The 22,400-nt window shown below is 40.9% G+C and overlaps 1 protein-coding gene across 4 annotated transcripts in view; it reads right to left on the bottom strand.

Moving 5' to 3' along the window:
• Positions 1-22,349, bottom strand: part of strip2 (striatin interacting protein 2) — a 29,202-nt gene extending 6,853 nt beyond the window's left edge. The window contains exons 1-14 of one of the 4 annotated variants that reach the window (XM_020619184.1): positions 22,057-22,349; positions 17,913-17,982; positions 16,881-16,955; positions 10,644-10,778; positions 10,307-10,427; positions 9,735-9,770; positions 8,999-9,067; positions 8,110-8,216; positions 7,880-8,007; positions 7,434-7,622; positions 2,426-2,658; positions 1,225-1,290; positions 1,070-1,133; positions 743-814 (exon numbers count right to left, since the gene is read on the bottom strand). In XM_020619184.1, the coding sequence (XP_020474840.1) occupies positions 743-814; positions 1,070-1,133; positions 1,225-1,290; positions 2,426-2,658; positions 7,434-7,622; positions 7,880-8,007; positions 8,110-8,216; positions 8,999-9,067; positions 9,735-9,770; positions 10,307-10,427; positions 10,644-10,778; positions 16,881-16,955; positions 17,913-17,982; positions 22,057-22,167 (1,476 nt within the window). In that variant the 5' untranslated portion in view covers positions 22,168-22,349. The remainder of the gene's footprint in view (positions 1-742; positions 815-1,069; positions 1,134-1,224; positions 1,291-2,425; positions 2,659-7,433; positions 7,623-7,879; positions 8,008-8,109; positions 8,217-8,998; positions 9,068-9,734; positions 9,771-10,306; positions 10,428-10,643; positions 10,779-16,880; positions 16,956-17,912; positions 17,983-22,056) is intronic. The other 3 variants (XM_020619185.1, XM_020619187.1, XM_020619186.1) reach the window with 3 other exon arrangements.
• Between the last annotated feature and the right edge of the window lie 51 nt (positions 22,350-22,400).

Genomic DNA, 22,400 nt, shown 5'->3' with positions numbered 1-22,400 from the left:
GCCAGCTCAGGAAGTTTGACCTGCCCCAGGAGCTGCTGATACAGTTCTACAGAGGAATCATCGAGTCTGTTCTCTGCACCTCCATCACTGTCTGGTTTGGCTCAGCAACCAAACAGGACAAGTACAGACTTCAGCGGACAGTCAGGACTGCAGAAAAGGTCATTGGTGTGAGCCTGCCCTCCATGGAGGACCTGTACACCTCACGGGTCAAAAGGAGGGTGGAGAGAATCACTGCTGACCCCTCACACCTGGGACATAATCTGTTCGAACTCCTTCCCTCTGGACGGCGTTACAGGTCACTGTACGCCAGGACAACCAGGCACAAGGACAGTTTCTTCCCCTGGGCCATCTCTCTGATGAACACTTGACCCACGACAGTTTGACTGGACAATAACCCTCAGTGCAATACCTGTAAATATACATTGTACAGATTATACAAATCCATACAGGTCTCTATTTTTAAGTACTCTGTTTTTATTCCTATTTATCTCATTTCACAATGAGCATTCCTTTGTCTGTCTGCATTGTTTACTGCCTGTTTATACTGCTTATTTTGTTATATTACACTGCCTTAAGCTAGTTTACTGTTTACTTGCCCCTTGCGTGGGGATATGTACATACACATTGAGAGCCGATGTACCAGAGTCAAATTCCTTGTGTGTCCGACACACCTGGCCAATAAAGCAGATTCTGATTCTGATGGCCATTATACATTAAAAAAAGGACTGATAACATTACTGACCAGAGTCAGTGGACACTGCTGTAGCTCCTCCTCCCTCTTGATCTGGACTTCAGCAATAGACACATATTTGTGCTGGAGAAGAAAAAAACAAAACAAATGCATTCAACACAAGCTACTGTAAATAAAGGTGTCAGAAGGGGGATATTCTTCTGTTTAGATACTCTTCTCAGTCTGTTTAAACAGGAGGTATGGAGTTTTTTAGTGAGATGTCAATGTCAGGAAGGAGAAAGGAGGAGAAAGACAGAAGAAGAAAGACATGAAGATGTAAATTTTCGTTTTAGAAGCTAAATGACTGGAAAAAAAGATGGAAGTAATTTTCCCTCTCACCTGTTTCAGCGTTTTGACACTCTCATGGATGGGTCTGGGCAAGCCCACCAGGGTCTCTGTGTCACTACAGAACAATAACGAGTTATACCAGACTGAAAGAAGAAAAAGCTAAACAGATGATAAGGATAATTTATTGTCTCTGGTGAAATACCTACTTTCCTAAAGTAAAGCCGATGAACTTGTTTCTGCTGGTCTCTAGGAAGTGTTCAATGTCTTTCTCCCTGTAGATAAACAGACAGGCTACATTCAGATGTTAGATTCATTTAAGAACTGGACCTGAACAAGTAACTAAAAAGCAGTTTTTTCAAGGGTGCACTTACTGTATGTATGACCGAACTCACACAACACACAAAAATACAAAAGCACATGCATTAGCTTCCTCAAATCTCATCAGTCACACTGTGTGTTGCTGCGCTCTGTGAAGGGTTAGAACCTCTTACTGAGCACTCTGATCCAAAAACACAGGAATAAACACACTTGTGATAAGGGTTGCTAAAGGACAGAGAGAACATGGGTTTGCTGATAATGAATGCATGATAAATGCAGTGCTATAAAATGTGCTCTTTCAGATGCATTATTCATGTCCTCAAAGCAGCAGCAGCACCCTGGAGAGACGCACAGGCTACTGTCTGGAATACACAGATGGAGAGCATATTGCTCAATGGTAGCGAGGAGAGAAAATGAAGAATTATTAAAAGTTATATTTTTGGGCACATTTTGCCTTTAGTAGTCAGTGGGTCACACAGAGGCAAACAGGAAACAAGGGAGATGGAGAAAGGGGGGGAACCTGCAACAAATGTCAGCGGATGTCATATACGCATTGTGTATGTGTACACAGCACACTGCACCATAACCATTCAGCTATTGGAGCACCCAAAATTTAGCTTTAACTACTCAAATGACAGCATAGATTCAGGTTGGGGAAACTTACACCAGCTGCCAGCCAAACAGTCTTGGCTGTGGGTGAGAGGATTTCTCTACTGTAGTGATCGGAATGGCTGGTGGCCAACAATCATTTAGAGGTTATATAATGTGGAATAAAAGCAAAGTGTTGTTAAACTTAGTCTGATAGGGATTATTATTAGTAGCTAAAGTAATGAGTAGCTGTATTATTTTTCACAGAATGGTCTCACACACTAATTTTTAAAGCTATTTTGTAGAATCTATGTTAAAACTAACTTGTATGGTGTATGGATATAATCAGTGTAATTTATCCTGAAGTAAGGCACAAATTAAAGCTCTAAGAGGGCACTTTGAAACACTTACCGTAACTGCAACATTTAATTTTTACCACTGTAAATAATCCAAATGCTGTGGTGTTAAAAATAAATAAGAAACAAAAACAAAGCAATTAACCTGACTTTAGGGGCCCAGGGTAGGCCCTTGGGGAAGTTGACCCTCTCTGATGGGGGTCTCAAAGGAGGTGGGGGCGGTGGAGGCTGGATGATGACGTCACGATCCAGGGGGTCCACCTCGCCCTCAATGCCACCATCTGTGTCCTCGGGGTCTTCCTCCTCGTCCCGGACATCATCATTCTTGAAGGGGTCTCGCTCGTTATATGTGTCCAGGCTGTCCTGCTTGACCAAGGGCTTGGGAGAGAGAGGGATGATAGGTGATCAGAAAAAGACTGAGTGACTGACATCCCATATTTTAAAATATTCATAAATACCAGCAGGAAATTTCTAAAACTGAGTAAAGACTAGGTCAAAATCCATCACATACACTTGACCTGATAGCATACATACAACTTTAACTGCTAAGCAAACAAACTCATGCTGTATAGTCAAATATTGAAGTTCAAATCTAAATTCTGAATTTTCAAAAATACCAAATTAAGTCTGCCCGAATTTTCAGGAAATGTGATTAAATGATTTACAAGACATCAACATCCTTTTATGGAATGGAATGGTGTTGCGATAAAAACATTTTATAGCTTCGATGTTGGAACAAGTTGATACAGGTTGGATCTATACTTTGTGATACTGTCAATACCATGGGATCCAGTGATTATAAACAAATTAAACGTGTTTCAGGCAAATAAATAAACTGTATGGAGAGGGGTTAAACTTTGTAGAAAGTTGCAGAAATATACTGATGCATCAATATTGAAAATGTCATGTGATCAAGTTAAAGGAGACCACTGAATATATTTTCAGGATTTATGTTCATTTTGCAATGCACCATATATATAAGGAAGGATGTAGCCAAATTGCACCAACTGTATGAAGACATTAGCAGAAATAACCTAAAGTAGACAGAGATAAAGTAAACACACAGACTGCAGGTAGACTTTAAGTGGAATCTATTGATTTTTATTCCCTTAGGTAGGTAACACTGGTCTGTTTTAGTGACGATGCTAAGCAATAGAAAAAAAAATGAATTTGGTATTTTGCATTTAGACTTGAGGATTATTAAAGGATGACTAAACTGTTATTGTAACTTCATTCTTATAAAATTATATAACTGTAGAACTGAAGAAAATATATAACCAGTTATTTCACACAAACATATCTGCACTCAAATGTGTGCAAGTGTGTTCCTGAGTGTGCAGATTCTGTTCTTATCTAAGAACAAATCTCAGATAAGAAAACATTGGTGAACGCAAGAATCTTTGTGAAAACTTCGAAAGTGGGTTTTACAAACAAGTTTTTTTCTTAAGAATGGTTGGTGAATAATACCACTCATATTACAGTATCTGTCTGGTAAAGGCTCTGCATACCCACACTACTGTTTTTGTTTACCATTCACGATTAGAACTCTGATTAAGTGAAAGTTAAGGTGTAGCTATGCTGGAAATTACATGTCATCAAAATTCAGGTTTAAATATGAAGGATCATGATTTAAGTTGTTGTGCCCTAACAGCCAACCTACATAAAGGTAAACAAATATTTCAAACAAGTGCAGAATTTTAAACTGCCACTCACTCCTGAGAAGAGGTTTAATTGAACAACCGTGAAGGTAAACTTTAAATATAACTTTAAAGCCAATAGACAATTAGCTTAGCTTGGAAACTGGAAAGCGAGAGCCTTTAGACAGAGCAAGGCTGTTCATTACCCCTGCTTATGCTAAGCTAAGCTAACCGTTTGCTGGCAGGAGCTTCATATTTATCATACAGACATGGCAGTGTTATCTTCTTATCTAACTCTCATCAAGAGAGTGAACAAACATATTTCCACACATCTTCCTTTAACCAGCAGTGGAAACTAAGTATATTTATTTAAGTACTGTGCTTAAGTACACTTTTGAGGTATCTGTATTTTGAGTATTTTCATTGTCTAGTACTTCATACTCAACTTCACTACTACATTTCAGAGGAAAATACTGTACTTTTTAGTCAGTACATTTATTTGATAACTTTAGTTACTAGTTACTTTTCAGAAAGAGCTTAATAAAACAAAATACAGTATAATCACAAGATTTATTGATCCTTGGTGTAAAAATTCACAAGTTACCCAACAATGATTCAAATTCTAAGTATAGGAGGTCAAATTTAATTTTGCTCTCTTTTTACCAGTTGCAATATTAAATGTGATGTATGCAATAATACATCAATAGCTATAATCAAATAATATGATGTACATCAATGCAAACTGTGCCATTTTGCAAAATGAGTACTTTTACTTTTGGTACTTTAAGTATATTTTCTGCTAATACATTTGTACTTTTACTTAAGTAACAATTTAAATGCAAGGCTTTTACTTGTAATAAAGTATTTGTACACTGTGGTATTGCTACTTTTACTTAAGTAAACAATCTGAATACTTCTTCCACCACTGCCTTTAACTCTCTACTTTTGTTTTGTAAAGAGCCATGTCATATAAAAAAGTGCAGAGATACCACAACCCTGGAAGGGCAAATCAGATCTATGCAGCATTTTCACAAAGTGAGACAAAAAGAAAACTTTCCACAGCAACTGCAAGCAACATGTCTGATTTAACTTACCACATATCTGTACTTCAAAAAGATAGAGACAAAATGCAAGCAAGGCTCAAAACTTTACACTGAGCTCTTATCTAAAAACCAACCCATTGCAGCTCAAGTGCAAAACACACTTTCACACACACAGACATAAAGTATGTCAGTTAAAACAAATTGTCCAATGAATAATGGCTGTGGTAATAGTGCAAGCATCAGGCATGAGTCAGCGTTGTGGACATTAGTTGAGCTAGTGCAGCTGATGTTTGGTGTGCCAGTGGTGGTACTAATGCTGGACTAAGTGAGGAGTAGAGTGTATGATGGAGAGGAGCAAGGGAGGGAGAGAGGACGAGGGCAAACTGAGGTGTGAACCATTCACTATGGAGAAGCCATTCTCTGCTATGTAGGAGGTAAAGCTAGTGTTTCTATAATCAGGGTTAGGGGGCAACTGTTTTCAATTTAAGAGAAATGTCAACTGTATCCCAAGTACAGTACAACACCTACAGAAGTAAAACTATATTCATGAAAATCTGAATTCATCTACTCACTGAATGCATTTTAAAGACATTGACCCCTAGTCCATAGTCTACGGTGCAAGGTGATTTTTTTAAGCCAATCTTGATAGCAATGTGATGAAAACTACACGGGAGATGCGACTACTGTTGATGTCTGAAGTGACTGTCTTTATGCGACCATGGCTAGCGACTGCCCCAGCACCAATGACAACAGCCAACAAGTCAGCCCTGTCTCTCAAACCCCACCATCACATACTGAGCAGACTGCAGTGGAGGGGAAAGTGGAGAAAAGAGTAAGAAATAGGGTAGGGAGAGAAGGACAGGGACAGTAAGAATTAAGAGTGGACACTCAGGAAGGTGAAGGAAATGACAATGTGGAAAAAGGCATAGAAAAAAATGAGGACAGGGAGAGGATAGGCAGGAAGAGAAGGAGCAGGAGAAGAGAAGCAAGAGGACAAGGAGGAAAGAGAAAAGCAAAAATAGATAAGAGTACAGGTCAAGGGGTAAAGGCAGTCAATGAAATGAGGGATATAATGAAGTTGACAATAAATAAGGTGTTAATATGAATGGAGAAACCAGTCATGTAAAAATGAATTAAAAGGGTAAGTATGAAAGGAGGACAAGTGGAATTAATTGAATAGGAAAAATAAGAGACAAAAAAAAGAAAATTGATGAAAACAGACAACAAACATGCAAGTGGGATGAATTAGATGAAATACTGAAACTGAGGCAGACAATAGGGCTGTACCACAACCACACCAAGCATTAAACCTTTTCTTTTTTTAATTTCTGATCTATGTGTTTAATAAAACACTATAGATTTTTTTGTCCAATAGTTTAGCATTTAAATCAGCATGTGAAAAGGGTAAAACATAAAATAGCTGTGGTTCATCCAAACATGACTGGAAAAATGAAGAGAGGAGGAAAATGAGAGAGTTGAAGAAGAAGGAGAAAGGAAGGCAAAGGGGCTGAAAGAAGAAAGTGAAAAGAAGGTGGCAGGTTTGGGGCAGAGGAGTGCACAAAGTCCAGCTCAATACAGAGAGAAAATGCAGAAGGAAAGGAGGGAATTTTTGGGTAAAGACCTGCTTCTTGGGAAAGGGATTGTCTCCTTCCAAGCTATCAACAAAGGCACTCTGTGGGGACACAAGGAAGAGGGGCAATGAGAAACCAGAGGGAATTTAGGAAGAGAGAGCCTGTCCAGTCAAAGCTCCACAAAATAAAAATAAATAATTAAATAAAAACAAGGGCGGGGATTCCCAAAGCTGTTCCAGCACCAAGATCATCTCTGACATACAACAGGGAACTGATGATGCTGGCACTAAAGCACTTTTGGAAAACCTGACCCAATAAGAAGACAAGCTAAGAAGGAATTCTGTAGATCCGGTTTAGAGTAGATCCAGCTTTTCATTGAAGCTGTTCAATGGAAAAAAAGGTAAAAAAAAATTGAATAATTAGTCTGAGTTAACATTTATAATGCCATGTTAATAATACAGTTCAGTTATACTGCAGGGTGAAAGATGCCAAACATACTTATAGCTTCTGCGATACTGAGATAAACAGCAGAGTATGTGTAAAACTCCATTGTAGGTGTTTGTGGTTTATGTGTTACCTACTGTATCTAACACTGTCTCATATTTGACTGTGTTTTGGCTCAAAAATACGGTGAAGTCACTAAAGCCCTGAGACTTCTACTTCTTGTTTTTGACTACTTTTCAATGAATGCATATTAAAATGTTGCATTCATATCCCCTTGTCAAAATATGTTGAAGTGAGATATTTGTGTGTGTGCGAATTTACTGAGAAGCACTCGTGAGCGATCTAAGCAGGAGTAAATTATAAGGTGGGACTGTAAAATAACATTTTATCCATGTCAGGCTACTGTTGCACTCAGAATGTGTTTGTGTGTAAGGTGGGGGGGGTGGGGCTGGCTGTACCCTGCGGCTTCGGCGACCCCTCTTCTGCTGCTGCTGCTGTTCGATGAGCTCCATGGCGGAAGCCGGGGGTGAAGCTGCTCTCATGGCCCTGACCACCTTGATGCTGTCCTCTGGCAGTGGAGGCAGGCTGAGATGTTCCCGGCCCCGCACCTTCATCTCCTGGAGCTCCTCGAAACCCCCCAGGGTGAACTGTACAGGAGGATGGAAACACAAACACAACAACATACAGGTTTATGTACAGTAAATAATGTAAAAGGGACATTTACAAGGATGAGAAATGTAATGCAATGGATATTACAGCATATGAATAAGTATGCAATGTATACAATTTTGTATATTTTCTGTAAATGACTTGAAACTTCATACTGACTTCATCAGAGACAAACACACATGCAGAAATGCACAGAAATTGACCAACACCCATAGCATGGTGATGATGAACTAACCAGTATAGTCTTCCAGAGCAGCAGTAGTACCTTCTTCATGGGGAAGTGTGGGGCATTCATGCTGCAGAATTTTGTTACCATAGTAAAGAGGAGCAGGGCAAAAGGCTCTCCATTGTACAGCAATGAACCTAGGGAGTCAAAGGTCAATGTAAATAATTTTGGACTGACTATATATGAAAGTAACTATGAAGGAATATCATCATATAATTTCAATATACTAAATGACACACCTAGCTCATTCTTGAAAGTCTCTCTGGCTGCTACCCACTCAGGTCTGTCATCTTCTGTCTGAACTCTAATGGTCTCCACTATCAGGTACATGATGGTCAGTAAAACTCTGCAGGAAACAGGAACACACACACATGACTCAGCTTGCCATACGTGTGTGTCTGTGTGTGAGTGTAGAAAGCATTATGATGGTGCCCTAAACTATGATGGGCTGACAAGGTTTATATGTACAAGCAGATGAACAGCAAAAGGTAAGTGCAAGTAGCATTTGGTTTATGAAATCTCTTTGTGTCTATATAAATAATAATGCACTGTCCATGATGTAAGTCAGGTGGTGTTGCATGCATTAAACGCTTTGTTCCCTCAGAGGTTTTCATTTTGCTCAAAATAAATATAAAGGTTTTACAGTTTTCAATTTTATTGTAGCAATTAGGTGCAAATCTTTTTCTGTAGGTAGTGATTATGTGTAAGTGTTCATCTGGGGATGCACAGACGATGCTTTGTGCATGTGTGACCATATGTGTGTGTGAAGAAGTGTTGAGCCTGTTTTATTAACAACAACAACAACAACAACAACAACAAAAAAAACTATTCCATTAAGCAGAAACAGACTGGAAATGAATGGGAGGGAGAGGGACAAAGAATATAATGTATATATATTTTGTAGATTAGATGTAAATGTGTGTGCGTGTAGCCAGATGACAGAAAAGTAAGCATGAGAAATATTAAGTTGACAAAAACAGCAAAGATGAGAGACAAAAAAACAGAGAAACCAAAAAATAAAGTATACAGTACATGAAAATCTTTTAGTACATTGTTCATTGGCCTCCTCCTTATGTGAAGCAGAAAAAATGTGAAGTAGACTGGTACTGATGTGGTTATATTCCTCACCTGAGCTCCGTGCTGTCTGCAAGAGAGATGGCAGGCTTTCTCATTGCACTACTGCATGCCTGGCTGTTACTGTACACACACGGAACCACAAATAACCAGTCTGTGCATACATGTCAAATACAACACAGGTGAGATTACATGTGCATCTTTATGACAAACACATAATAAACACAACATAATCCAGGATTTTGACACTCACATCCAATCAAATGTGTATTTTAAACCTTTGTTTTGTATTCCCAGCAATGACCTGGAAAACACCATGTGTGTATTTGCCTGATTGGCTTGCTTTGCACAGCCTGGTGATAAGGCAGACTGTGCTAAGATGCTTCAGAGCAGTTTATGTAACAAAAAAAAGAACTGGATCCCAAATGAGACTGACAGCAGCGGCAACAGCGTGGCTTTAAAAGAGATGCTGCCACACTGTGTCCTCAGTGGAGGGTTTCAAGTGCAGATCACACACATTCTTGCATTTCAGAATCTCTTTTTCTGTTTCTAATCCCACAGTCCTACTCTCGCTTGTGTGAGCTCTTCTTGCCATAGATGGAGATGGAGGGTTTGGGAGAGAACAAGGGATGTACTGAGGGACCCGAGCTTCAGAAATGGTTTTTAACAAGTAAAAACACATCTGCCCTTGCAGGTCTTGATCCTATGACATTTAAATAAAAAGAATACTTAATGTATCAAAACAGAAAGGAAGACATTCATTTCTCTGAGTCGCATAATAGCATTTTACCTTGTATTACAGCCCCATTCTTTATTGCTGCAGCCCCTCGGCAAAGGAGGAAAAAGATTTATAAGAAAAAAAAAAAAAAAAAAAAAAATTTTGAGAAAAAAAACACCAGGTTCAGAAAATAACTACAGCTGATAGGCACCGCATTACCAAGCATGGATTGTATCTATAGGGACAAACTAGCTAAGGCTAAAAACACTGAGGGGGATAAGAGACATCCTCTTGCCCTTCATTCACATTGTTGCCATCTGCGTGACAATACTGTCTACCCAGATTCACAAAAAATATATCTAAATTTTCACCTGTTCTACAAGCCAACAAACTATTATATATGTAACACAGGACGTTCAGCTAGTCTAGGTGGGAGTTGATCACCTGATTACTTTTTTTTTAGTATGGGGGCTATTGTCTATTGCCTGTTGTGACCCTGTTTGATTACTGAAACACGTTGTGACTCTGTAGCAAATGTAAATTCCCCACAGGGACAAATAAAAGTATCTACATACCTATCTACTGTATCTATCTAAAAAGAGTTGAAAGGCTGAATGTCTGCCACAGCACTGCATCCTACTCACTCTATCTCCATGCTGAGCAGCTCCAGCAGTGCTGTGAAGATGCCCATGTCGTAGAGCAGAAAGACATTGTATCTGGACCAGTGGAGCACATCCATCTCTGTGTCACACTCATCAAACACTCCTGGAGAAGAAAGTGTGGGAAAGAATGGGACAAATGAAGACAGTAGTTTTGTTTGCTGTGTCCAAGTTTCTGAGCTGACTGCATTTTTTTTAACTGACGAGCTTTTACACAACTTAAAATGTAGCTAGAAAATTCAAGGTATGTAGATGACAGCTGTTAACTAATTTCTACATCTGCATGGTGAATTGCTGGTTATAATGCACTGGGTCTACATACCCTGAGCCAGGTAGAGGATGGCCCTGGCTACCTTCAGCCTCTTGTCTCTGTCTGTCACTTCCAGTGCGTCCAGCAGCTGCATCACGTACGCCTTCTGCTCCTCCACCGACAGCTCGATCCACCTTCTGCTTCGAGCTGCATAAAGGACACAACAACACAGTGTCCAAGGTCACTTTCAGAAGCACTTTGTCAATATTTTTCCTGTGCCTTAGATAATTCAGGTGATGCCACTTTATTGTGAGCAAGACTGCATCTTTTCCTGACCAGTGGCTACTAGAGACAGTTACTGCTGCTTAACATTTAGCTAAAATTCTTAGATATTGTAACTGAGGCACAGAATCTAGCCACAGGGGTTGCAAGCCAGTGACTTCTGGGCCGGTCCCAAGCCCGGTTAAATAGAGAGGGCTGCGTCAGGAAGGGCATCCGGACCATGCATCAGTTGTAGCAGCTGTAAAACCAACAGACCTTTACCTGTTGAGCAAACTGTGATGGAGCTCAGGACAGCTTTCATTATCGATCAGTCTGCGGATTATGATTGCGTATAAAATGTTATAGTTTTAAACGCCTTGACAAATGTTAAAGAAAAGCCGAGGTTAATGTCTTTGGATATATAGACAACCCTTGGACTGAGACAGAGCAAAGTGTCAAATCATTAAACCAGAAAAATAACGAATCATTAACCTGTTGGGGTTATTCTACCATAAACAAACGGACTGAATGGACCAAGGCCGATTCACTTTATGTAAGGATTTTAATACTTGCAGCAAAGGAGCATTCTTCAATACATACAGTTCAGCTGCATGAACACAATGCTCCGAGAGGGGGTCTGAGCTATTTGGACAGTCAAGTTGGTACTATGGGCAGTTCCTGCTAGTGTCAGGAGTTCCAGCTCTGTCAATCAGTCTCTGTCTGCCAGGCAGAGCTGGGTGCAGTCGCCAACTCTTCTGCATACTCGTGGTCTGTTATGTGTGAGAACCATGTGAAGCAGCTCAAGCACAAGTACATCATCTGCTCTACACCAAAACACCTTCATGTACAAATAAGATAAGATAATCCTCTATTGTCATGTAACACAAACAATGACATTTTAGAGTGGCCTCTGGTCGGTGCAGCAATAGGAAAAAAACATAACTTATGAAATAAAACCATATAAAAACATAGCCACTAAATAAACAGCAGCCCTCTCACATGCCCCCTCTCACTCACAGGCATATTATATTTTAGCAGCATTGAGTGTGGTAACTGCTGTTGGATAAAAACTATTCCAGAATCTAGTGGTCCTTGATTTGATTGCTCTGAACCATCTACCTCACGGCAGCAGTTCAAAGAGTGGACGTCCTGGGTGTGAAGTGTCCTTAATGATATTCTGGGCTTTTTTTGAAGCAGTGGGAACTGTGTAGTTCTTCCAGAGTGAGCAGAGGGCCGCCGACGACCTCCTGGGCTGTATTAATGACCTTCTGGAGTGTTTTCCTCTGAGCCACTGTGCTGCTGCTGTGCCATACACATATACAGTATGTAAGGATGCTCTCATTGGAGCAGCGGACACCAGCAGTTTCTGGGAGATGTTGTTCTTCCTGAGCACCTGTAGATGTATAACACCTTTTGGAGCATTTGAACAAGCCATAACAAAGCATTTTCCCAACATAACCCAAGTACAGATTGATCAGTCACTTCTTCTGTGTGTCTGCACACCTTCATACCAGAGACCTGTACCACGAAGCGAGTTCAACTTAATCTGACTCTCTTGGGGGGGATCTAGCATCACTGACCATAGGTTGTTGTTCTGACAGATCTCAGCAGGTAGATCAGTACCAGGGCTGCTGCTGGCAACTCTGAGGTGAAAACACTTCCAACTAAATGTTTCCATGAATGCAATGATTCTTTCACATATTTCATACCATTTAACAACCTTGTAGACAGATCAGTAAAATCACACTGACACCCACTGTATTATTGTATAAGCAAACATTAACAGCTTTAGATAAGCCTCAAAATCTTAAATAAGTATAATCTTCTGAATTTGGAAAACTTAAACAAATACAGCAGATTATACTTGGTGTATAAGATAGTAAACACTATCAAGTTCTGTGGTGAAGTAAAAGTGGATAAAGTGGTAATTTGTGTTTCTCTGTGGTCATTTAACTGAGCTCACCCTGAAGCACACAGTGTTTTAATATACACTGATAGATGTGATATGGGATAATAAATTCATGCATTTATAATCAGTAATAACTGTCAAGACAAGCTTTATTTAGCCTATACACCCCAGCTTCACGGCAGGGCAACTTTTTTATGTAGCACATTTCATACAGGGAGGCAATTCAAAGTGCTTTACAGAGGCAAGGAACACAGTCTGTATCTGGACCCTGATGTCCCTCAATTCTTAAATTCTCTTCAGGTGGCTCTCCTTGGTGGTTGCTGATGTGTTGTGACTTCTTGGTGTTTTGACTCCTCTTGTCCTTGGCAGGGGGAACAGATGAATGACATAGGATGTACAGAAGGTTTGAGATACATAGATTCACTCCTGACTTGTTAAAGCAAATTCGATCTGCCCCAAAAACATGTCTGTTTGCGGATGACATTGTGATCTGTAGTGAGAGCAGAGAGCAGGTGGAGGAACACCTGGAAAGGTGGAAGTCTGCTTTGGAAAGAAAAGGAATGAAAGTCAGTCATGGTAAGACAGAATACATGTGTATGAACGAGAGGGAGGGAAGTGGAACAGTGAGGTTACAGGGGGCTGAGGTCAAGAAGGTGCAGGAGTTTAAGTATTTGGGGTCAACAGTCCAGTGTGATGGGGAGTGTAGGAAAGAGGTGAAGAGGCGAGTGCAGGCAGGTTGGAGTGGGTGGAGAAAGGTGTCAGGGGTGTTGTGTGACAGAAGAGTGGCAGCAAGAATCAAAGGAAAGGTGTACAAGACAGTAAGCGTACCTTCCACTCTACCGGTTATCATAACATATCGGCCTTCCTTATCTTTGTGTTCCGATATGTGTTCATAGTTTAGTGCCCCAGATATCAAAATCGCCGTCCAGAATTGTGGGAGGAGTAAAAGACATGTTTAAAGCCCAGCTTGTTTAATTTTGTATGTTCCTCATCTGAGAGATGAGTTTCTTGCATTAACGCAATTTGGACTTTATCTCTTTTGAGTTTAGATAGGGCTTTCCACCTTTTAACTGGATTGTGTAATATTAATCATTACCAGTTTTACAGATCTGCTATACATTTATGTTACTACCCTCTTAGCTACTTTGTACAAATGAATTGGTTCCCCGGTCCTCTTGAACAGCAAACACAGAACATAATCAACACTTAACATTTGATAACAGTAATAGAACTGAAGTAAAGTCAACTTCGAAGGTAGGGTCTCAGTCCTCCTGAAGGCTCTCAATTTTGCTTTGTAGCCAGGGTCTGATCCTGGGTTCTGCTGCCTCCTGGACCCTTTGGCCGCTCTATTCCAGGTCAGCCACTTCAGCTGTTCAAGGATTGTGTCAGGCGGTTTGATGATCTTCACCATGTAGCCTCTCCTAGTCATATCTTCGGTTGTTTCCTCCACCATGTTGTATATTCTGGCTCCATCAGTATATTTTACTTTCAATCTGGCCGGGAAGAGGGTCTGAAATTATACCTGATTTTCTTTCAGAGTTTTGTGCATGTCTGCATAGTCTTTCCGCTTCTTAAGAATGAGAGGAGGGTAGTCATGATCCAATGTTATTTTTTTTGGCATTCCAGGTGAACCCTCTTCTTGACCTGGCCTTGCGAAGTATCAGTTCTTTAGTCTAATAACTTAGAAACTTAACGACTATCGAGCGTGGAGGAGTCTCAATTGGCGGGGGAGAGACCAGTGAGCGATGTGTGTGTTCGATGTGGATATCTGACTCGTCCAGCTCCAAGCCTTCCCGTAGCAGTATGTCCACAAAAGCGTTCATTGATGGGGAGTCTCATTCTGCTGACTCTGGCACGCCATAAATCCTAATATTCTTTCTTCTAGAACGACTCTCCAACTCCGTTAACTTGTCCTCCAACTTAATGTGTAGCTTCACAAGTTCAGTCACCGCATCCTCCGTATTCTGCATCCTCTCCGCCGCTTTCTCTATTCTACCTTCAGCTTCATCCAGTCTGCCGTTCACCTTTGCAAACCCCTCCCTGATGCCTTCCATCTGCTCGTTTTCTTGGCGAAAGCCTCTTATTTCTTGCAAAAGCACTTCACGCAACTCGGCAAGTTTGTCATAGTCTGCCATATTCTCCCCGCTCAAGATACTTTCCAATGTGTCGTACTGTCGTTGCTTTTATATAGCCGTGTCTTAGGGTGATTAGCTTTATCCAGTGGTAGCTAGTGCTAGCGCCGGTTATCCAACTTTTCTCTCCGAGTTAATTCGTTTACTTACAGTTCATCGCCGAGAGTATATTCTGGCGTATTTCTCACCCCCTCTTGATTTTAAACTCTATTGCTATTGGTTTTTCCTGTTCTAACTTCAATTCAAGGGGGGTTATCTTTACTTTCTCTGGTTCCTTTGGGGCTCCTCTACAACACAGCCATCTTGGTGGTGTATCAACTGGAAGTTCAGGCTGGCTGTTTTGTGGACAAGGTGAGAGAGGCCAGATTGAGATGGTTTGGACATGTGCAGAGGAGGGATAGTGGTTATATTGCTAGAAGGATGTTGGAGATGGAGCTGCCAGGCAAGAGGTCTAGAGGAAGGCCAAAGAGAAGATATATGGATGTGCTAAAAGAGGACATTAAGTTAATTGGGGTGAGAGTAGAGGATGCCGCGGATAGAGTTAGGGAATATTTTCACATCTTAATAAGTTCAGCATATTTTCAGCTAGAAAAGTCATTCAGGTATCAAAATGTTCAGCTCTTCAATGACATTCCTTAGCATTTATGGCATCTCATCCTTCAGCATATTCAACAAAGAACTTCAGCCATTTCTTCTCATCCTTCAGCTGTTTCAGCAATTGATTTCAGGCATTCTCAGGACAATTCTTCAGCATATCAGCATCCACACACATTTTCGACAGGAAATGCATTTCTCTACTTTAATCCTGCTTTTCATTATCGTTTGGCTTGGAGAGGAGGTGACAGAGGACAGCACTTGTCTCACCCTTTTTCTGATCCAAATAGATGTTCTTTTGTTTACAATGTGTGCCACAGTGACTTGAGACTTTGATGACTGAATAGTTATGTCAGATAAAAAATACATATGTGGTTCTCTAAATGTCTGGTCTGTCAACTAAAAAATATGTCAAATATATATATTGTAATTTCAAGCAACCAAAATTTTAAAAATAATATTACATTATTAATGATTAATAATAATAATAATTTAATAATTTCTTTTGAATATACTGCTTCAAATGAGCAAATATTTCCTGACAACAAAATAATTTAACACAGACAACCATCATAATTTAATACATTTAGCATATCAAATAAAAAAATACCACATAAAATCTCTTGTCAGACTATCAAGGTTCATGTTGGAAAAGCCACTTTGTTCTTGGTAACCAAGCATTGTTAGGATGGGCACTGATATCTGTAGGGATATTCACTGTGTGAACAACATATGATGTGAGTGGTCAGCCTCATCTGATACTGGTCCACCTAAAACAACCACAACTACAGACTGAAGAGCAGCTCTGGCTTGTGTTATACTTCTGAGGCAGCAGCAGCAGAGCAGATTGCTTTTACAGCTTTTATTCTGAAGCTGAGAAATGCACAGGGAACTAAAGAGGCAAAATGGTTTAGTCTGTAATGTTTAGTCTGTAATGTATTCAGTTCACTTGTAATTCTCTTTAATAGGCTTTTTATCAAGTGTGTACGATCTTGAGAAAGCAAAAAAGTACTGTATGTGTAGTTAATCTTCAGTACTTTACTTAAGGACACTGCTGTCAAGCTGTAAACTGGAACCAACAGGGACATTCAGAGCTACACAAAAGAACTCAAGTGTTGCTCTGTCAGTCAACAGCAAACACACTGTTGGAGAAGCCATCAAGGTCTCTGTGATAAACAGCAGCAACTCCAGTCTACTAGCTATAGACTGCTGTGTGTTTGATATGGCACAGCAATGTAGGATCTTTGCAGAGTATGTACTTGTGTGATAGACAGCTCAGAATTGACTCACTCTTCTTGTGAGCCAGTGATAGAGAGGAGAATGATACATTTGGTATCCTTCAGGTAATATGAACACATTAAGGGGTGTGTAAAAAAGCATAATCTCTCTCATACTCTCACACACACTCTGTACCATGGCTCTTAAAGTCTTCCTCAAAGTAGTCTCTGTTCAAGGCAAACTCTGGCTCCTCTGTGTAACTGTAGAGTTCTGTGGACACAGCAAAATAGGACAGCAAATAATTAGAGACTAGCAGATGAATATGACGGGGTGATTGAATCAGCCAGCAAGTTGATCCGGATGTATATTATAGGACAGAACATTTAGAAAATTTCAGAACAGGAAAAGAATAGAACAGAATGCAAACAGACAAACTCTAGAGCTCCTGTCTCCTTGTGCACAAACAATTCATCACATTTTTGTGCATCTCCTTCTGGCCTGAGAACAGTTGTCATTCCTCGACCCGAGGAGCTGTCACTGGAAAGCTGCTGTGACTGTCTGTCTGTGTGTTTTTGCCAAGGTGACTAAAGCAAATAAGCTGCCACTTGCCAACCGCCATCTAGGAGGGTAATCAATTTGACTGTAAATCAATGCTTAACATTTCTCCAAAAAATTGGTGCTGGAGAGGACAGGAATCTAAATGTTATACTTGAAAGAAGAAAACAAAGAGCAAACAATTATTAGCATCATTAAATTCTGCTCTTCTGTGATTTATGGCATTTATAAACCAAGTCACAAATGAGATGATACCAAATAAACAGGTGCTGGAACAATTCAGTAGTTCTGAATATATAATCAGTGTTTATGATTTCTCATTACATTAGTTATTCAGTGCATCCTACTGTATGTCTATAAAACATGTCACAAACAAAAGATTTTGCTCTGTGCCTTCAGCAGTCTGTTAGCTACTTGTCTTGTTTTTATGAATAACAAAGCAACTAAAGAAGCGCCAACTGGAAAACAAAGGTATTATTGTAGGAACTTTGCATTGCATACGTATAACAACCATGATTTTAGCAGCAAGTTGAACTCAGTTTGATATGGGGGAAAAAACATATAAAGGCTACTGAAAGTTTGTTTCGAAATAAGGCTGTGCACAAGAAAATGTGTTCATGAGAAAAACAGGTTTAGAAATATTTCTTGAGATTAGCAGGTGGGCAGTCTTACCTGAAAGCTCAGCTGTGAGTGTGTCTGTGTCTCCATACTCAAACTCCAGGTTGGGAGACTCCATGGAGCTCTGAGAACAGGAACAAAACACACATATGCAAATATTAGAGTAGCACACTGAGCTCAGCCACTCAGATGTTCTGACACCCACAAACAGATGCTCAAACATACTGCAGGCTATTCACATTTTGCAACACCTACCACTTCTTAGTTAGGGAGTCACACACACATACACTTCAACTCAACACATCACATGCGCACACACTCTTCAGGCTCTGTCACAGTTTTGCCTCACTGTGTACATTTTCAAGGTCTGATTGGCTGCTGGATCTCTGGGTAGCTGTGATTAGTTGTTTCTCAGATCCTTTTATCCAGAGTTACTCAATTGCAGGTTTTCTCTGTGGATGCACACAGCCACTGCTGTAATCAGTGGACAGGAGGCTCTCCCTAACAAATGCTCCAGTGAAGCAATAAATGATGCAGCACCAGAAAAAGAAATTTGGAAAGGGTGTAGTAGCTGAAATGGTCCCCGTTACAGAGAAGATTAGCTACTGTAAAGCAGCTACTGTGAAGATCTCTCTCAGCCTGAGACTGTGATTAGCCTGTGAAGATCTCTCTCAGCCTGAGACTGTAATTAGCCTGTCCCCACGAGACCAGTGCACACATAAAGTTCCCTGTGAACATGCACAATGGTAGTATGCAAATACACAAATTCACAGTTTGTTCACAAACTTAAATGTCCAAAATATTACTTTTTTAAGAAAGAAAAAAAAGACAGCAGCATAACTTTAGGGATGGCAATGTTGGTATGTCAGTGTCCAGACTGAAAAAATGGTCCATGGTATAAAACTCAAACTGGTCCTCACAGTGTACAGCCATACATATACCTCAGTGAGACAAATACACAAGCTCACAAAAAACTCCCCATTCTCAGTTCTGGGAAACAAACACTTTTCTCATAGCACAGTTTTCTCACAACTCTCTAAAGGCAAGACAATACCGCATAATAAAAAGCATGCAGCCATACAAACCAGATAGTTCAGAATGAGTTACAACAAAATCATAGTTACAATAAGGCTAAGATCAAGGTCTTTGGTATATGTATGGGCATGTAGCCTAAAAGACGTGAAAAGCTGAACAGAGTGTTATGTATGTAAGAGAAGGAGATTTAGCCTAGTGACTGGGGGAACTTCACCCCACAGACAGGCTGACACTGGATCCCAGTTCCAGGGAGGAAAAGAATCAACATACGGCTTTAATGTTTACAGCTTTCAGTATCCATGTTCATGTCATTCAATGTTGGAAATGAATATGTTCCAATTCCCCCAATGGAATTAAATGTTCTCATTCAAACACACACACACATTGACTGTGTTACTGAAAATAAAACATCAAAACAGTAGCTTAAAAATATGCTGGGTTGCAGACCATTATTACTAAATGTAGGCTATTATATTTTTTATATAGTTATATGATAAACTGTTTTATTATGGTATGGATAGGAAGAGAAATGGTGTAGGAGTGATCCTGAAGAAGGAGTTCCTGAAGGAGGAGCTGGTGAGGAATGTTTTAGAGGTGAAAAGAGTGTCAGACAGGGTGATCAGTTTGAAGTTGGAAATTGAAGGGGTAATGTTGAATGTAGTCAGTGGTTATGCTCCACAAGTAGGGTGTGAGTTAGAAGAGAAGGAGAGATTTTGGAGTGAGTTAGATGAGGTGATGGAGAGGGGAGAGAGTGGTGATTGGGGCATATTTCAATGGGCACGTTGGTGAGGGGAACAAAGGTGATGAGGAGGTGATGGGCAGGTTTGGTGTTAAGGGAAGGAACCTAGAAGGACAGATGGTGGTGGACTTTGCTAAGAGGATGGAAATGGCTGTAGTTAACACCTATTTCCAGAAGAGGGAGGAACATAGAGTTACATAGAAAAGTGGAGGACAAAGTACACAGGTAGACTACATTCTATGTAGACGAGGCAATCTGAGAGAGATTAGTGACTGCAAAGTGGTGGTAGGAGAAAGTGTAGCAAGACAGCATCGGATGGTGGTGTGTAGGATGACTCTGGTGGTCAGGAAGAAGAGGAGAGGAAAGACAGAAAAGAAGACCAAGTGGTGGAAGTTGAAAAAGGAAGAGATGGGACGGATGTACAACAGATAAGGGTGATTAAAGACAGATGGAAAGACGCTAATAAGTGAGGAGAGAGTGCAGAGACGATGGAAGGAGTATTTTGAGGAACTGATGAATGAGGAAAATGAGAGGGAAAGAAGGGGGGGAAGAGGTGAATCGTGTAAAGCAGGAAGTAGCAAAGATTAGAAAGGATGAGGTGAGGAAGGCTCTGAGGAGAATGAAGAGTGGAAAGGCTGTTGGTCCAGATGACATACCTGTAGAGGTGTGGAAGTGTCTAGGAGAGACAGCAGTGGAGTTTCTATCTAGTTTGTTCAACAGGATTTTAGAGAGTGAGAAGATGCCTGAGGAATGGAGGAGAGGTGTACTGTATGAGGATGTCAGGAGTGGTAGAGAAGTGCATCAGAGTAGTCCAGGATATGTATGAGAGGAGTACGGCAGTAGTGAGATGTGCTGTAGGTCAGACAAAGGAGTTCAAGGTGGAGGTGGGGCTACATCAAGGATCGGCTTTGAGTCCCTTCTTGTTTGCTATGGTGATGGACAGGTTGACAGATGAGGTCAGACAGGAATCTCTGTGGATAATGATGTTTGCGGATGACATTGTGATCTTTAGTGAGAGCAGAGAGCAGGTGGAGGAACACCTGGAATGGTGGAGGTCTGCTCTGGAAAGAAGAGGAATTAAAGTCAGTCGTGGTAAGACAGAATAAATGTGTATGAACGAGAGGGAGGGAAGTGGAACAGTGAGGTTACAGGGGGCTGAGGTCAAGAAGGTGCAGGAGTTTAAGTATTTGGGGTCAACAGTCCAGTGTGATGGGGAGTGTAGGAAAGAGGGGAAGAGGCGAGTGCAGGCGGGTTGGAGTGGGTGGAGAAAGGTGTCAGGAGTGTTGTGTGACAGAAGAGTGTCAGCAAGAATCCAAGGAAAGGTGTACAAGACAGTAGTGAGACCAGCTATGCTGTATGGGTTAGAGACTGTAGCAGTGAGGAAAAGACAAGAGGCAGAGATGGAGGTAGCAGAGATGAGGATGTTGAGGTTCTCTTTAGGAGTGACCAGGATGGACAGGATTAGGAATGAGCACATCAGAGGGACAGCTCAGGTCGGCTGTTTTGGGGACAAGGTCAGAGAGGCCAGATTGAGATGTTTTAGACATGTGCAGAGGAGGGATAGTGGTTATATTGGTAGAAGGATGTTGGAGATGGAGCTGCCAGGCAAGAGGTCAAGAGGAAGGCCAAAGAGGAGATATATGGATGTGCTAAAAGAGGACATGAAGTTAATTGGTGTGAGCGTAGAGGATGCAGAGGATAGAGTTAGGTGTAAACAGATGATTCGCTGTGGCGAACCCTAACGGGAACAGTGGAAGAAGAAGATTATAGTTATATGATGTAATGATAAAGAGCTTAACCTTTTACCCCAAAACATGTTTAAAATAATAACAAATGGCCATCAACATCAAGTTAACAGTTCTAAAATGCCTTAATTTGTCTGACTCAAAGTAAGCAATTCATAATGATAAAGTATGAATTGCTATTTGCCTTTGTGAAACCATGACCAGCCAATGTTTACTATGCTTAATAAATTAAACTGCCAAATTAAACTGATTTGATTTTTGTCAATTAATCGATTCATTAAATGGCACAATCTAAACCATTGAAGTAAAAACAATGAGGAATGGGAGTAGACTATTATAATTAAACTACTCAGAAACCGCAATAAAATCCATAAATATTAAATCAGTGTGACAGTCATATATGTTTAGTAGTGATGGCGTGGTCCTGACAGCAGCAGTCACATTTCCCCATGTCTCCATGTCGAGCACCACTGTAGGACTACTGCTGGGTTATTTATAGGAGCCGCTTGCCAAAATAACACTTCGGGGTCTGACTGCATGCTTTCGAACCAAGATAGCGACTCACTGCATGGAAAGGACACTCAGCTGCTCTGAAAGCTCCCCAGCAACAACACACACAAGGACACACGCGCACGCTCACTGCGCTCCCATACTATGGTATTTGACTGTACACATTTACCTCCGACTCCTTCTGCTGATCCTTGAACACATCTTTCCCTTTCGGCCTCTGTCTATCGCCGTTATCGTTAAGGTTATTAATGACAGGTACCTCCATTTCCTCCGCCTGCATCTTTTACAGTCGGCGCGACTCACTTCCTCCTATGCGGATAGTGCATACCGGTCCGGTGGAGAACTGAGACTGCACCGACTCCTGATCCCAAGTTGAAGATCTCCTCTTCCTCCTTCTCCTCCCCCTCCTCCTGCTGCTGCTGCTGCTGCTGCTACTTCCCCTGCCTACTCTGCTTTATTCGCAGTCCCTGTGTGCCCCGAAAGGGCGGGGTTAGAGAGTCATGACAGCAGAGA

Source organism: Monopterus albus, unplaced genomic scaffold (assembly GCF_001952655.1).
Source record: "Monopterus albus unplaced genomic scaffold, M_albus_1.0 scaffold216.1, whole genome shotgun sequence".
NCBI lineage: Eukaryota > Metazoa > Chordata > Actinopteri > Synbranchiformes > Synbranchidae > Monopterus > Monopterus albus.
This window is presented reverse-complemented; position numbering and strand designations above follow the sequence as displayed.